At 28.5% G+C, this 17,977-nt stretch overlaps 2 protein-coding genes across 4 annotated transcripts; both read right to left on the reverse strand.

Moving 5' to 3' along the window:
- Positions 1-329: 329 nt before the first annotated feature.
- On the reverse strand, positions 330-2,570 carry LOC136779301 (uncharacterized). Its single transcript, XM_066736832.1, has 9 exons — positions 2,562-2,570; positions 2,431-2,502; positions 2,069-2,373; positions 1,639-1,894; positions 1,497-1,565; positions 1,216-1,419; positions 789-1,110; positions 557-701; positions 330-384 (listed from the first exon to the last, which is right to left on the reverse strand). Exons 1-9 carry the CDS (start codon positions 2,568-2,570, stop codon positions 330-332), a joined length of 1,437 nt encoding a protein of 478 aa, XP_066592929.1.
- Positions 2,571-3,828: 1,258 nt separating this feature from the next.
- LOC136779334 (uncharacterized) lies at positions 3,829-17,006 on the reverse strand. 3 transcript variants are annotated; one of them, XM_066736868.1, is made up of 11 exons: positions 15,346-17,006; positions 15,137-15,260; positions 13,221-13,401; positions 12,203-12,289; positions 11,125-11,238; positions 10,717-11,055; positions 10,573-10,653; positions 7,244-9,343; positions 7,111-7,176; positions 6,849-7,024; positions 3,829-6,068 (listed from the first exon to the last, which is right to left on the reverse strand). In XM_066736868.1, the coding sequence occupies exons 2-11, from the start codon at positions 15,221-15,223 to the stop codon at positions 6,030-6,032; spliced, it is 3,270 nt and encodes a 1,089-aa protein (XP_066592965.1). In that variant the 5' UTR covers positions 15,224-15,260; positions 15,346-17,006; the 3' UTR covers positions 3,829-6,029. The 3 variants fall into 3 exon arrangements, with proteins under 3 accessions (XP_066592965.1, XP_066592966.1, XP_066592964.1); XM_066736869.1 differs by lacking the exon at positions 3,829-6,068 and adding an exon at positions 6,094-6,538 and having other exon boundaries at positions 10,717-10,980; XM_066736867.1 differs by lacking the exon at positions 3,829-6,068 and adding an exon at positions 6,094-6,538.
- Positions 17,007-17,977: the final 971 nt, after the last annotated feature.

Genomic DNA, 17,977 nt, shown 5'->3' on the forward strand with positions numbered 1-17,977 from the left:
CAAATGATAATTCGAGAAGCGAGATGATTTTATTAAATTCAGGAGATACAAATTTTTCAACAGTAGAAATAGTTGTTTTGAATTCAACAAATAACAGTGTAAAGAAACGTTTTTGTATTGTATGTAATAAGAAAGCAACACATGCTTGTGTACCATGCGGACATGTTGCTTTATGTGGTAAATGTTCAGAACAGGTAGCCAACGATAAATGTCCTACATGTAATATTACAGTTTTAATGTTTATGCTGCTATTATAAGTCTATGCATATTTAAATTAAACATTTGTTAAACATTCTTCACAGTTAAATACATTCATATATAATTCTATCTTAGTTGTAGCTGCCAGTACCTTTATTAAATAAAAGAAATTCTTTGAGGGTTATCCTAAAATAAAAGTTTAGCATGTTTATTAATACTTAAAAGTACTATAATTAAACAAAATAATTATATATATATATATATATGTTGATCTTATAATAGGTATGTACATATAATATATTGAAATAATGTATTTTTAAATTGTGATAATTATAAAATTAGTATTAAAAAGTCAAACCTTTTATGTTGTAATTTATTTTGTGCATCTTTTATTTTCATATCTCTTATTATGTCTATTTTGGATCGAAATCGTTTAACCACTTTACTTACTTTTAACTGCGAATGTTTAATCATCTCATCCAACATAACAGTTTGTAATTTATCTACATAAAATAATAAAATATAATACTATGTAAATTCTTTTTAATAATATGAAATTATTATAGATTTTTTGGTGCACTGTGGAATACCCAGAAATGTCCATATACTTTTATTTCCTTTGCCAATTTTTTGCGCAATAATATTATGAAATGATTCGGCTATATTATTGGTCCTATGTGAATGATTGTAAACAGATACCATAGTCGAAATAGGTAACCAAGTTGTTTTTAAATACTTTAAAAATAAAAGAAACATTAAATTTCCACCATAGACTTCCATTATTTCCTTTTCAATAATAATAATTCCATCAGTAAAACAGCTTGCTGGAGCCAATGCTAAATTTGTTGCCATTAACAAAATATCTTGAGCTAAATTCTTTAATCCAAGTGAAACCCATTTACGAAGAAGAGCCTAAAATTTAAAAATTAAAAGGGAAATATGTAACTTATACATATGTATAAGAATAAGTAAAATTATTCAAAGAAGAATTATAATAAGACTAATTTTTATTCAAACCTGTTTGTAGTGAAACCAGCAACCATGCAGTTTAATATCTGGGAACTTTAACTGCAAAGCATTAATAGCTGCTTTTTCAAAATCAATCATTGCATATTTTAAATTGGCCTTTAATTGCGGTATCAGCTCCAAAATTTTATCCCACATGCACGAATACATTAACGAGGTTCGGGAGCTACATAATATAAGCATTGTTGTTATACCCTGCAATAAAGATATTTACCATTCATATTTAGAGGTTCAGCAAAATACAATTAATATACAGAATAAAAAAATTATACTAAAACCATATCCTTATAACAAACATGAACTGAATATAATTGAGAAATTGATGGTGCAGAAGGTAAAACCTGTATAAAGTGAATAAGAAAAATATAAAATAACAAATGTTTCATTTTGTAAAAGTTGAAAGTAATTTCTTACAGAAAATGTTCCATCAACGAATATTTCTGTTGATGAAGCCAGTAGATCCATCAGAGTATCTGTAGAAAATATAACTGCTATTTCACTTCCTATTTGGGCAGTTCCTTTGTAAATCGGCATTACAGGTGCATAATTCATCATTAACGCAGGTAAAGCAGCCAGTGTCGTAGGGTTCTTAGGCTTATTTTTAAGTCTTTCTGCGTTTAAGGTACTCTTGATTGAAGGGAATGTGATATAAGCTGCTTCCGTTGGATATCTATAGGAAAGAGATTTGAGAGTATAAAATAATGCATATGTTATTAAGAATAGTATTAAGTTGTATAGAAGGAAAAGATCTCGAAATTACGAGAAAACATTATTTATTTATTTTCATTAGAAAAGAAGGAAGGTATCTATATCTTTTAAAATGTAATATATATATTGTACTTACTTCCTGCACACGCTATCAAAAATTTCTTTAGCTGTTAAAACGGTATCTCGACAAAGAGCCAGCATCTCTTCTTTAAGTTTTGATATCTCAATAACATACTTAGAAGGTGGATGATTATGTTCCTTCAGTAAGCAGATTTTACCATGTTTAAATTTAACTGCCCCAGGACATTTTGTAGAAGCTCTAGTATTACAGCGATATGTAATATTGTCACGCTTATCGATATTATAGCAATAATCATTGTGTGCATATATATTGCAGCCTCTTTTTCCTTTTAATATCTCCATTTTTGAAACACCATAAAACTTATTAGGACGTTTAAATTATATTTCGTAAACATGCACATATATATATATATATACTCTATAACATTTTATTATTTTACCAACTTTAATATTATATTGCACTCTGATCAATATGGACAGTGTATCACTCTCATTCAATTCTTCATTTAAAGAATAAATTTTATTGTTACGTAAATAGTTTTATATACGAGAACCATAATATGCTCACGCAGGTGATAACCGTTGTAATTTATAGCCAAAAACAAAATACGGTCACGTGTTACAATAATGATATATATATATATCTATGTCATTTGAATATTTTGGAGACATTTTGAGGTAAGAATTACACAGTTTAAAGACTTTTATCGTTTTCGGAGACCGTCCCTAAAAAAATCTACATTAATTGGATAGTTTGAGGACGGTCTCGGAAGTATACAAATATATTAATTTAACACTTTCAGGACAGTCCCTAAAGTGTTAAGATATATTAATTTATTAATTTGAGGACAGTCCTGGAAGTATTGAATAGTTTATATTAAATGATCAGTTGGAAGACTTCAAATAGCTCAATAAACCTCTAATGTGTATTAAAGTTATTTAAGAGATTGTAGCATTGAAATTTGCTATGAGAAGTGTAATTTTAATCGTATAAAAATCGAAAATTGAATAAATTCAGGACATTCGAGATATAAGTAATATTTAATCAGAAAAAATATAGGAATATAGTAAACTACAGTTAGAGATAGTTTCAATTGCCTACAAAGAATGACATATTAATAATGGTGAAACCAGAATATAAGTACAATATAAAAGTAATACGATATGAGCAGTTAATTTAAATGGATACAAAACTAATTTCAATGGTCAGAAAATAGGATAATGATTAGATTGCGGATATGATAGGATGAATGGGAAGATTAAAATCATGCAATATCAACAATATCGAGAGAAGTATCGACGTACGCTATATAACTCAAAGACCGACGATTCAGTTTGATATTGTGCAAAACTAGGACATTACCATAGAAAAGTATATCAGACTTCATCACTGTACCTAAACTAACCATTTTAAGCCAGAAATATTTCAATAGTACGTATAGGATGGATTTCATGTCGCCTTAACATAAATGTAAGAAGTATATGGAGATGATCAAACACATGACTGTTGATTAACAGGTACTTCTGTGTGGATGATACACATAATAAAAATTCTACATTATTAATGGATTTCTCATAAAATTACCACTTTGTGTGAATCATAAAAATATTACAGAGATTATGGAATGGAATTTGAATGAAGAGAAGAGAGAGAGAGAGAGAACAGGCAGAATAAATTGTTGATAGAATAAGTTCGAAGAAAACAAAATATGTTATAAATACCAATAATAGCTAAGCTGGTAACACCCAAATCAAAGCTTTAGTATTGTATTTAATAAAATTTAACATCTTAAGAAAATTCTTTGGAAGGAATTTATTAGTTTCAAGACTTCAATTAATATAAAACGTTGCATCCATAACAGGGATTATTGTACTAAAAAAATGATGAAGCTTACTAAATTTAAAATTATCTAGAATCCATTAAATTTAAGTTTCTATGATAATGATTTACTCGTTCTTTCAGTTGGATAATATCAAAGGATATTCGGAACGAGATCTGAAGATATTTTTATAAAATCGAGGATACAATAGCTGTATATGAATAAACTGGTTAACTGTTTCGTCGAATACATTAAGGATTATTGTGCAGGTCAAGGTTGAAAATAGCTTTTCAGCTTTGAAGAAGCTTATGCCTAAGATGAACGTTGCATTGTACAATTTTCAACTATAATTCCAGGAAATTTGTTACTCGGCAATCATACTGACAGTAATTTACAGGTGGCGCTTTCTATATAGCTAATAAGCGTATAATGTAAATAATATATTAACACCGTATGCATAAAAAGCTCTCTTGAAGTTAAGAAAAAGAATATGCGATTTGAAAATCATGACTATTGTTAGCCTGTAGATGACGGGTTTAGCCACTTAAAAATTCGCCTGTTTTATATGTATATGCTTTACATTGCATACATGGATAGATTTGTTGCAAAATAAATAATCAGTTCCAATGGAAAAATGCTGTCCTCTTAAAGGTAATTTATCCATGGTCAAGTGAATAAATTCTTCTGACATACCTTATTTATTTAAATAGCTTTTGGTGTAAACACTTATTTCAAATCTTATATTTCTGAAATAATAGTCCATTTCTTTGTTATCGATTCTGTTAGATACATATAACGCGTGTCGCATTGTATAATATCGCACTTGTCCCAAAAGTGAACAGTTTATGAATACAGAAGTCTCCAAACTAAACAATTCATGACTATACGAGTCCCCAAACTAAGCAATTCATAACTATACGAGTCCCCAAACTAAACAATTCATAACTATATGAGTCTCCGAACTAAATAGTATGTACCTCATGTATTTCAAAAGAGCAAAGCCTCGAACACTTATGCTACTATAGTTTGAAAACACATTGGATACGCATCTTCGAAACTATCATCTTAAATGTTTAGAAGCAAACTCGTAGACGGAGGTGGATAAAATTAATGTTATTTGCTAGCAGTAACTTTACGGCATCGAAGACATTCTTCACTGGTAATGGTGTCAGAGTATCTATAAAACATATTTTAAATGATATAAGAAGAAAGAGAGAAAGAGAGAAATTGAACGTTGGGTGGAATAAGCTGGAAACGAGTCAAATAAACTGTAGATATAACACGTAACAATGTAGTCACACCGATGCTCATGCTTCATTGTTATATTTAATAAAATTTGAATCTTATAAAAATTAATATGTGGAGACTGGTTATGTAGAGACTATATATTTTTGGGCGTTTTCCAATTATCGGATAAAAATCGACACAGTGAGACATAAATAGACGCCAATTATGTTTGTTTCACTATGTCGATTTTTGCGCTAGTTAAAAAACGCCCTGTATAAACCGTTTCCCTAAAGCCTATGCCTGATTGTACTCAAAAATTTATACAACTTTATTAGTTTAAAAGCGTTTTGGTTATATTAAATATAAAATTATTTTTATAAAGATTTACTTACTTTTTGATTTCAAAAATACCAAAAAATTATTATTAAGTGGTACTGAAAATTTTTTAAAATACCGAGGATATAATATTGGAACATGTGATTAATATTTACATTTCAGTGAAAATTTAGATTAGAAATCACGTAGTAATTTTTTGACGATGCATTTATGTCACTGATATTCTTTAAACAATAAGCAATTGCGTATAATTTTTGTCCAAATTTACCCTTTTAACCATTGAAACTAAATTATGGAAATATTTTCTTCACTGCTTCCTTGTGCACAAGAGTATGTTGAACATAATGGCAGACGAAACTAGGTAGCAAAACTGCATACACTATTATTAAAGCAACTGAAAACGGAAGCATAAGCTGTTTCAAGATAATTTGCTTTCGCTCTGGTTTCAGATTTCTTGAATTAGGTTTATGTGCTCTATATCATTTCGTTTAGTAATTAATCTAATCCAACACCAGTACGACGTGAATAACTACAACAAATTCTCTGAGTAGTTTTTTTCCAGTTATGCAGATACTATGTGGTAAAAAATATAACCTAACCCTACGTTTGTCAATTTTTTTTCGACAATTTACTTCAATGAAGACAGTCTTTTACATCTTCCACATTTTCCCCCTATGAAAAAAAGAATAATAAATCAGAAAGTAATCCTGCAAATTCTTCAGATTTTTTGTTTCGTTTGTCAACCATAAGATAATTGAAAAAAACAGTTTTAATTAGTATACTAAATAGAAAAATACATTTTTCAAAAAATATTGCAACATTGCTTTAATATAGTAATTTTTGAGTATTGACATATAATATTAACGCTTTTTTAATAATACATAAATTTATAATAAACATTCATAATGTTAAACATTTGTGCCAAAATTGTTTACAATTAAAATAAACAAAATAATTAATCTCTGTACGATATCCCTTAAAATAAAACTTTTGCTCACACAAACGTATATAAAATCATAGTTTATTGGTTCCTTCTATATTTTTTTCGCTAGTGCTAATACTTTGACTAAATCAAAAGAGTATTAAACAAAGATACACGTAATAATTCGACGATCGTACCTTCCATTCCACATACAATACCCCTAAAGGAATTATGAATATTTTCAGGCCGTGTATACATTAAGAAATATGTTGATAAAGATACGCTTTCCCATTTTCAACTTTCGCTCTCAAATATCTAAAATCCTAATGTTGCTATTACTATATATATTATTAAACTGTTGCAAAATCAGTAAAAAAAAATTTAATCGATAAATAGTTTTTCAGACACGTGAAAGCGATAGTTAAAATATGAGAACCTTTATATTTTTCGGTTTTATAGCAGTTAGACTTAAAACAAATTATAAAAAATCAAAAAAATTTGGATTTTTGGAGATGTAACCAAGTACGTACTTGAGCAACTGTTCTATTTTCTAAACAAGGTGTTGAATTTATTAATGCTTGTATTTCCTTCGTATGCAGAGTTTTATTGTTTTTCTTCATATTTTCATAAAAAGCATTAAGAACAGTTGACTTTGCTTCTTCCGTCCACATTATTCTTTGACGTTTTTTCGCATTATTTGCATGACCTAGATGAAAGGAATACATTAATAGTATAAATTTTTTTAAGCATTATAACTTTAAACATCAATTAAGTAAAAATAGATTAACTTACCTATATTGAATTTCCTTTCTCTTTTATTAGACGTATCGTTTTTATTAGGACTCTCATATTCAGATTCTGTAAATACAAAAATTGAATATATATAAATACATGAAAAATTAGTAATTAAATAATATTAATTTACCATCACTCGACCCTGACAATTCATTTTCCTGTATATTTTTGTCACTTTTATTATAGTTTTCGCCATTAACATTTTCATTCTCCAAATTATTATTTTCATCATCGCTACAATCACTATCGTTGTATCCTTGCGCATGCTCTAAAATTTTTGATATTCCCAAAATATCCTTAGAAAGCAAGGGCTGCCGATAATGTTTTAAGTGAATCTTTTCGTGGTGACCCATGAAATCGGCAAGATCGGTAACCTCATTGGAACTTAAGTTTAAAGCTATGCAGTTCGTTGCTACATGTTTTCGAAGTTTTGTCCCGCGTAATGTCTCAGGCATATCAGCGCCACATTCATTTGAAAAACGTCTCAATAACTGACAGGCATTTAGATGCTTTTCCACGAGATTATCTGGACCAGGTAATCCAAATACATATTTATTGTTTTCGTGAACTCTTGCTTTTTTTCTGTATTTTAACATCATCTTAATACTCTCAAGCATGCCGTTGTCTAGCAGAACGGAAACTGTCCGGCCTAATTTTCCTCTAATTTGAAAACGTACATACCGCTTTGCAACCTCTCGTCCTCTTTTACTTAAAGAGGCATACTCCTCTGGATTTTCATTCTTACTAATTCGCTGATAGTTATTAAAATCGTCCAATAAAATTCTCTCCATTTCACCTGGTCGGCGTCTGTTAAAAAGTTGAATGGTAATTAGAGTTGTTTCCGCTAAAGCATGCCATGCTGTTAGTACGAATTTTTCTTGCAATTTTTTATGGGCTTCATTTCTTCGTGTTAACAAGAATTTTGTTAATTTCTTGATATCGTTTACACTTGGAAGTACTGTTTTTTTATGCCTTCGAATTTGTGTTTGAGACTCAAGTACTGTTTTACTAACTTCCGCCGTGTAATTAGCTTTTTTTATTTTCAAAAAATTTTCTGCATTCGTTTGTTTTTGAACATTATTATATTTAATACACTCTGATATCCAATGCTGACCAATATCGGATATCAACGTGCCAATAGTTGCAGCCGTTTTCGGAGAAAGATATAGTTCTTTAGTCTGGTCATATCTTCCAATAATATTAACAGCTTTTATAAAAGTGTCGTAAAATTTGGGGTTGAAAATATCTTCAAAATTTGCAATATCATCTCTTAAGTCTTTCATCGTTAATAATAGACGTGCTATTAATCTTAACTGTGCACGTATCATTTTAAAATGATGAGCCGAATGTTTATATTTATTGCATAGATGATTACCGTATATAACAATCAGTTCATCATTCCGAACAACGGATGTCACAATGTCTTGTCGTAACGGTGGTAAAACCTTACTTTTTAATGTAAAACATGCTTTTTCGTGAACATTTGGAACAAGTCTTCGCCCTAAAACTTTTATTGAGTGACTTTTTCGCGCACCTCGGTTAGTACATAATCTGACATGTACATGAGCTGTTTTTTTACTTAGGTATACTTTACAGCTTGGGCAAGGTATATAATAATCCGCTGTTCTCGGCATTTCAATATTTGGGCGACGACTAACAACGAAATTACAGGTTTCTAAAGATGACGTAGTATTATGAAGAAAATTTCCCCTTTTTCTGATTTCAGCAATAATTTTCTTACGCTCCACATTGTTTTTCGGAAGTACTGCAAATCGTTTCACATCTACCTCCTCGCGGTGGACAGTTTCCAAGTGTCTCGAAAGTTTTGAATAAAATTTGTTACAATAAAAACAACAATTTTTTTTGGTTCCGTCGCTACTATGTTGAACAACAACTTTTTCTGAGTTACGAATTGCAGTACCGACTGCTCTATCCATTAAAGACACATTTAAGCCATGTGATCCTGCGCTTTCTTCGTTTGCTTCTTTCCTCGATGTCTGTATATTTTCGTCTGAATGGATGCTTTGATCAGATGGAACATAATCTGGATCATTCTCATTTTCATGATCCAAATATTTTTCCTCAAAATTATCTACAACTTCCTCCAAATTATCAATTGCAGTAACGACCGTTGTTCCCTTTACATTTTGAGGCTCGCTAATATCTGAATTCCCGTTTAACTGGCCATCCTTATTAGAAACTTCGTAATCATTATTATTTTCATCTCCACCTAAAAATTAAACGTAATCAGTAGTATTCTTTGTAATTATACTAGAAATAATAAGAAACAACATTTAGATTTAAGAAAAAAACATGGTCAAACCTAGCTCATAAGAAATATCTTGACCACAAATTCTTTAAACTGCTTTGTGTAAAAAATACAAAATTATTTTTAATATCTCGTACCATTTTTCTATTATTTGATTTTTACTTAGGTTATAACATTGCATTAGCAGCAAGAATGAGAAAGAGAATTACAAAGGTAACAAGAGCAAGTGCTTTCTCTTTCTTTCGCTTTTAATTCTGAACAATGTTATAAACTAAATTAAAAATGAAAATGATTTAAAACTGGTGCAAGATAAATGAAAGTTTTATTTGACTATTTTACTTAAAACGGTCCAATGAAACTGTGTTTACAATATTTACTATAACCATGCGTTACACTCTGCATTACGTCTTGTATTACTTAAGATGTGGAATTATTTTAAAATTCAATTGCATACAAGCTAAATACACTTGAAAGTATTGCTTTTATTCTTTTGACGTTTCCATAAAGAAGTCAGTATAAATATTTCCTTTGCATGAGATATTGCATATGTGACAAAAACTCCTATTTTTCTGTATAATTATCGATAACTCTATGAAACATGATCGTGTAAATATCGTTGGGAGCCATTGTAAGAAAAACATATAATATACTAAAAGATGGATTTAGTTTTGTTTATGTATAACTTCTATTAATTTCAGTCGTGCATATTTTTTTTAGCGAGGGCCTTTATTTGCAAAGTTATACGATTCTATTTTTTTTAGCGGCTTTTAAATAAAAGTACGACTTATAATATGGTTTATGTATTTTTAAAACAAACGTTTTATGCTTCATTCTGAATTTTTCACAATATTGTTATACTCATTTTATTCTGAGCTACAGTGGTTTGAATTCTTTTTTATTTGTATTGTACACACCCAATTTTCAGTACAGAACTGCTCAAATTTGCTGTTCACATAGTATTTTCGATACGCAAAATATATTTTGTACATATTATATGAAACAAAATGTGCTTCGCATTCTAACTTTGCAGGCTACTATGATAAAAATATTGTATGCAATACCTACGTAAGTTTCTCTACTCGTGAAAAATTGATACTCTGCGCAATAATAACATAAAGTAGTGCGCAGTTAGAAGCTAACCATGAGTTCATTGTTAAATTTATGATAAAATGTATTTCCTATGTACTCACCCAATTCATCTGGACTTCTCTGAGGAATAAGCCATGGAGTGCTAATAGCTGTATTAGATATACCTTTCAATTGTATCATTACTGTAACGAAATTTATATATGAATATTAATTGAAAATTTATTTACTTAAATCATGAAATTTACCTTCAATTTGTTCTTGAGAGGAAAGAATTTTATCTTCGATTATAATTGGCTTAGACGAAGTAAACGGTGAACTATTTCCGCTATCTCCTTTTTCTAATAATGTAGTGTTATTTGTTGGAGGTATTTCAATAAATGTAATATCTTTTAACAAACTATCCGTTATAATTAATTGCGAAAGACAGTTTTCTGTTAATTCTGCAGGTTTAAATGGAGTAGAAGCCGCGGTTTTCTTTACAGCTTCTTTCTCGAATAATGTGACGTTATCTAATAGAGGTATTTCGGTTAGCTCACATTCATTAAGGAAATTATCAATCTTAGAAGTATTTAATAATTTCTCATCTAAAACATTAATCTGTTTTAAATTTCCAAATAAATATACGTGTTACTTTTTTGTAAATTTGTTGTTACCTTTCGAAGAATCCATAATATCAGGATAGTTAAAAGAACGGTAATTAATATTTGCAATACTTTCATCCATACTTTCATCTCTAATAGTAAATACATTATTGAACTGTTCAATACCTGAAAATAATATATCAGTCTTTAATATATTAATATGTATATATATAATAATCAATAGAAGGTTGAAGTTATTCTAGAGTTTCAGTCGACAGTTACAAGAGCCAGTTCATTACAATTTAGCTATAAACCATACTACTCACAATCACTAGAATATATAACTTTTAACTAAAAGTTCTACTATTTTAATAGGGAAAATGAAATTTTAAAATAATTACTAGAATTATATTCCTTCAGCATTAGTGGGTTAAGTATAATTCTTTTTGATGTGAATTTTAGTACCATATAAAAGACACTAGTTTTACGTAGGTAAACTAAATCCTACACACTAAATGTTGCAGTCTACCAATCATCTAACTTATATAGAGTTTGTTAAATGAAACAGTCAGAATCTAAATTTAACGTCCTTGCGTATTATTTTGAATACAGAAATTAATTTTGGGTTTTAAACCTATATGAATGCCAATTGAAAGACACCATAAAAAGATCTCACACAAAAGATTGATATCTCTTATAGTTATGAAGTAAAAAAGAACTTTACTTAAATGGTTAGAGTTGTTTTGTCTGGATTACCCTATATAACTGTTGATCAAAAGCAATTTATGCATCCAACAATTTAAGTTTGTAAAAAATAGCTTTCTCTTGTTGAACAATACTTAGATAATACTAAACTATTAAAACTATAGAAGTAGATACATAAGTTTATATAATACAGATTAATTAACCACCCTTTTTAATTCCTTTGAAACTACTCACTTTATAAGAATTATTTATTTATGACCACTATTCAGTCTTACAAAACTTAGTCAAGTGAAGATATTCAGTTACTTTCAGCTATAACTTAATTTGTAATGTAAGCAAGTAAATATTTAACCATGGATAAACTTAACCACAAGTAAGTGTAATGAAGCTTAACAAATAATTACAAAAAGCAGTATTAACATTTTACCTGAATGGCTAGTCTTACCATTAATTTTTTCCAATCGAGTCAACATCACATTTGGAATATTTAAATGAAGATTCCTTTGAATATCCTTAAGAATTTGATAATCATCTGAAATTTTTAATGTTTTTGTTAAATGATAACAGGTATTTTATTTTTATAAAGTTTAAATGCATTAGATATATTATATTCTACAGTGCCATGTTTAAAATTTTAACCAGATCTAATCAATATCTATTAGATTAATCTGTTCGTTAGGTTGAATATTCTGAAGATATTTAAATGAAAACCAAGCTAAAAGATTACATAACAGGAGCTATACTACTTTTTTTAGCTGTATCTTAACTTAATCGTACTTAGTGATCTAGGCTGTAATAACAGTAGCTATCATTGAATTTAAAATAACTTACAAAAAATTACATATATTTAAAGAGCAGGAATTTTATAGCCAATAATATTATTTAATGTTCTATGTTCTTTCTTAAAATATTGTAAGTCCTATAGATATTTTAAAATGGAATGTAAAATGTTAAGCAATATTGTGTGCTTGTAGGAAGTTAATAATAAGTAATATGTGCAATAATCAATAAGATGAGAATTTAATTAAGTCATGGCAGAATTACGTGATTAGATTTATTATATTCAATGCACTGATAATTATTTTATTGAAAGAGTTATTGAAATATTTAGATTATAAATGACATGATTTGTTTATTAATTCTTTCGGTCACCCCCTAGACAAATGGCTGATTCAACTTTTCCAATTTATTGCATGAAAACATAAAGCATTTATAAATTTTATCATGTGATAAAAGATTTAAAATACATTAATTTTTTGGTAAAGCACCATTATTAATCTCATTATCGAACGATTGAATCTTGAAAAAATAAATTCATTCTACCTTCAAACCTCTTATTTTCATTTTGTAAATTAAAAAATGGTAGCTTAAAGGTTTAATGTATACCGTTTCGAATTGATATATTACTGTTGGACGAAAAAAAGTTATTAAAGCAATTTTAATAATATATTAGAAATACTTACTATGCCTAAACACTATATTTTTCAATTTATTTCTACTAATATTTTTCTTGATATCATAACCAGAGTTTGTAGAAATTAAAGCAAACATTTCTTCACCGTTAGTACACCAAAGTCTAATTCTTTGTGAAGAATAAAATGGTATAATTAGAATTGTCGACGTCTTTGTTGAAACAATGGAGTACTGCAATAATCCAAGTTAATTCGTATTAGTGTTGCAATGGCGGAAAGTAAAGGATATTGGGAATATGGGAGGATCAGATATTCAGTTTTTCAAAAATGGAATGTGTTCAGCGTAGTCAAATGTAGTGATAATAGATGGCGAGAATTGGCTACCCCCACTCTGACTACTATTCCTATTGCAGCACAGGGTAATGGTGGTCAGAGTAAAGGTACGGAAATCTCGCAATCTATCATCATTGGCCATATGTTCTGTAACTTTAACGAATATTATCGGTATCGGTATAGTGCAATAACGACATGTCAGTATATATATATGTATACAGATATGCTATTGTTTTTGGTTCTTACCATTATGAAAATTTTTGTTATACTTGCAAAATACGGGGACTAACCAACATTTAAATAAGCGGTTACGATTTTATCATATGAATGGTCAAACTTTTGCTTCAAGCAATCAGTTGATAGAGGGTACATTTATGTACCGCGCGATTCGAATTAATTGCTCTATCAATCTTACTACCTACATACTCAGATAATTTACTGTGCGTACTAGGACTGTTAACGTGTTTGGCGCGAATAGTGTACTGCGTGAACTCACCTAGAATCTATAATCAGTTATTTAAATGTTCAGTGTGCTAAACATAGTGAATGATTGATATAAAAAGTGGTAAAGGTGAGTCCATTCAAACCTGTAAGGCAAAATATTACCATGTGGGTAGCTAATTTGTTGTTAATTAACCAATCAACATAGGTATTTTCGACAAGTCTCAATCCTACACATGGTACAATTTTACCTTATAGGATTTGGTTGGACTCACACCCTAAACCACAATTTAAATAAAGATTTTCAATGAACTTTGAGCTGAAGCTTTGAGAATACCTATACAGATTTATGAATAGTGGATTTAGGGTGTCTGCTGAAACATTCAACGCAGCATATAGAATCTGATGTATATTATCGTTGATGTATCTACTAATAAGTTTCATATCTTGTTTTCCAATTAACACTGTACTGACAAACGTCGTTATTAGATTTCTTTTGTATTTACATATGAAGTAATTATACTAATTTTAAGAGATGAGTCTTAACAGTGCCACCTGACTATTAAAGATGATATGAGACAGTGTGTGCTTTTTATAAATTGAATGCAACCTTATATTATTTTTAATCATTATTATTAACAAAACTATAGATAGGTTTAAATAATTTTTGTAATTGTTGGAAACGAGAAAATTCCAGATACTAATTTGATTAAATTCAAAGCTGTTTTATTCACCCATTTTTGGTAAATATTTGTCATTAAGTGCTTAGTGGGATCTGGTTTATTTGATATTATCACAGTACTACAGTATAAATTAAAAACGTATTTAACAACTGCAAATATTTTGTCAAATTAACGAGATACTCTGAGACGTCTAGTTTTATTTATAAAAAACTTATTAAATTTTCCTTTCTCCCTTTCTTTCTCTCTTAATATCACGTTTGAAAAATAAGAATGAGGGGTATTAGAAGGTATAATAGGCACACAAATGTATGATATAGTATAGGTATAAATCATAAAATACACTTAAGAAAGGAGAATATTGAATATTTAAAAAAGCAGACATTTGATTGATATAATTAGTCTGTTTGAAGTAATAGCAAATTTATTTTTAAGTTAATTATTTAATGATGTATATTAGCTTTACATCAGTTTAAGCCATCAGATATTTAATATAAAATTCAAACAACTTACTTGTATTAAAGCCATAATATAGATGATAACGATCAATGAAAATAACTTTAATTTTTTCCAGGACTCCATATTACCTCTCAGTTTCATTTTGATAAGTGTAAATGAAAGTATTATTTAGAAGAATCTGCAAAAAAATAATTACATTTAATTTCATAATAATATATAATTTACTACAAAGAGAATAGAATAAAATATTAATCTGAAATTACCGTTGAAATTATACATATATGTATAATTATATGATGTTCTATCCGTTATAATTCTTTCAAAAGCTATACCTATTATCAACTCTCTAAATCATCAAAATGGGATAAAACCTATACTACCAGAAACACTGCTTCTATCAAATCAAAACAAACTATTCATCAGCAAGATTTATTTGCTTCATTTTTTATTCTATCATCACCTTGACTTATATTTTATTAACCTTAAATATGAAAAGTCGATCAGACGATGCATACATTCTGGCGGCAAGTAGATTCATTGCTGCACATTGCTAGGTTGGTGGAATTCAACATTTAACGGAAACAGGTTTTGAATAATTATTGAGGGTGCTTGTGCTTGCATTCCGCAATCAAGTTCTGGTTATAACTCAACGGATTAGCAGTGATACAACTTTCAGAAAAATATACTAGACGATACTATTATTGCTATTAAAAATTTAAGTTGGTATACCTACTTAATCCCGACTTTTGAGATGACGGATCAGGACTATATACATCTAACGATAAAACGTTTATACTACTTTGACGTTAGATATTAAAAGCTATCGTAGTAATTTTTTATTGTTATACATTACTTTTAATTCGAACATCATCCAGTTTTATGCATGTAGCACAGAATCTCATTTCTAATAAAATAAAAATCATATAAGTATTTTTAGCTTATTAGATGACAGACTATAAATTATATTAAAATGTTATTACTTTGTTAAGCAATTTGTAATTTGTTCACAGGATGAAATAAAAATTTCCTCGAATACACAAAATAAAAACTTCATTGCAGAAAAATGAATGAAAAATAAGTTTTTATTAGCCACTGTAATTTCATTAGAACATTTAATGAAATTGACGAAAGAATGAGATAATTTTAAAAGTTAAATTTTTCCCGACAAACGTTTTATTCAGTGGTGCAGCAGTAGCAATTGCATCTGCACACTTTTTTAGTTAACATATATATTCACTCGTCATTTATATATATTTAAGATGATTAATAAATACTGTAATAAACTGTTTATCTATTTGCTTTGTTTTGTGTTGATATATGAAAATTCTTAAGAAAATAAACTTTCACAGTTAATTTCTTAAAATGTAAAATGAGTATTTAATTTTTATTTGTATGATCTATCTTAGTTATCCACTAACGATCTCAGTTCTACATATGATGATACTTTACAATTCAATTCACCTATAAGCGAGGCCATGTGCAACATCAATAAAATCAACCTGGCTATGTAGTATATATATAGTTTAAACAATTAATATTATACACATAACTAATAAGTCTATACTTTTGATAAAAGTATTGGTGGTACTTACAATATAAAATGAATATTGAATTTTTTGTTGGTATTCATCTTAATAGTCCTCTAATAATCTCATCTGCTCTACATATGATGTTACTTTACAATTCACTTCACATATAACCGGAGACATGTGCAACATCAATAACATCATTCTTTGTACGTGGTATATAATTTAAGTAATTAAGATTATACGGATAAATAAAAAACCTATTTTAGGATAAAATTATTGGTGATACTTACAATGCAAAATGAATATAGAATTTTTTGTTGGTATCTATCTTAACTGTTATCTAATAATCTCATCTGCTCTACATATGATGTTACTTTACAATTCACTTTACATATAACCGGAGACATGTGCAACATCAATAACATCATTCTTTGTACGTGGTATATAATTTAAGTAATAAAGATTAAACGGATAACTAAAAAACCTATTTTAGGATAAAATTATTAGTTATGCTTACTATGCAAAATGAATATTTAATTTCTTTTGTATGAATCATAATAGTTGACTAATAATCTCATCAGTTCCACGTATGATGATATTTTACAATTCACTTCATATATAAGCGAGGCTATGTGCAACATCAATAAATTCAACCTGGCTATGTAGTATATATATAGTTTAAACAATTAATATTATACACATAACTAATAAGTCTATACTTTTGATAAAAATATTGGTGGTACTTACAATATAAAATGAATATTGAATTTTTTGTTGGTATTCATCTTAATAGTTCTCTAATAATCTCATCTGCTCTACATATGATGTTACTTTACAATTCACTTCACATATAACCGGAGACATGTGCAACATCAATAACATCATTCTTTGTACGTGGTATATAATTTAAGTAATTAAGATTATACGGATAAATAAAAAACCTATTTTAGGATAAAATTATTGGTGATACTTACAATGCAAAATGAATATAGAATTTTTTGTTGGTATCTATCTTAACTGTTATCTAATAATCTCATCTGCTCTACATATGATGTTACTTTACAATTCACTTCACATATAACCGGAGACATGTGCAACATCAATAACATCATTCTTTGTACGTGGTATATAATTTAAGTAATAAAGATTAAACGGATAACTAAAAAACCTATTTTAGGATAAAATTATTAGTTATGCTTACTATGCAAAATGAATATTTAATTTCTTGTTGATATCCATCTTAATATAGTTATGTAATAACTTCATCCGTTCACCATATGATGTTACTTTACAATTCACTTCATATATAAGCGAGGACATGTACAACATCAATATGATTAATCTGTGTAAGTGGTATATAATTTAA

The sequence above is a fragment of the Prorops nasuta genome, unplaced genomic scaffold (genome assembly GCF_024137725.1).
Source record: "Prorops nasuta isolate Cenicafe-Biocafe unplaced genomic scaffold, Cenicafe_Pnas_1.2 PNAS00016, whole genome shotgun sequence".
Classification (NCBI taxonomy): domain Eukaryota; kingdom Metazoa; phylum Arthropoda; class Insecta; order Hymenoptera; family Bethylidae; genus Prorops; species Prorops nasuta.

What these genes read in the sequence shown, in the direction of transcription:
- LOC136779334 (XM_066736867.1), bottom strand. Translation starts at nt 15,223, where the DNA reads ATGAAACTGAGAGGTAATATGGAGTCCTGGAAAAAATTAAAGTTATTT. An exon ending in GAGAAGTCCAGATGAATTGG is followed by an intron (nt 9,344 to 10,572) that starts GTGAGTACATAG and finishes TTTAATTTTTAG; the next exon opens with GTGGAGATGAAAATAATAAT. An exon ending in AAAATAGAACAGTTGCTCAA is followed by an intron (nt 6,539 to 6,848) that starts GTACGTACTTGG and finishes TAATTCCTTTAG; the next exon opens with GGGTATTGTATGTGGAATGG.
- LOC136779301 (XM_066736832.1), bottom strand. An exon ending in TTTGATAGCGTGTGCAGGAA is followed by an intron (nt 1,895 to 2,068) that starts GTAAGTACAATA and finishes TCTTTCCTATAG; the next exon opens with ATATCCAACGGAAGCAGCTT. An exon ending in AATAAATTACAACATAAAAG is followed by an intron (nt 385 to 556) that starts GTTTGACTTTTT and finishes CTTTTATTTTAG; the next exon opens with GATAACCCTCAAAGAATTTC.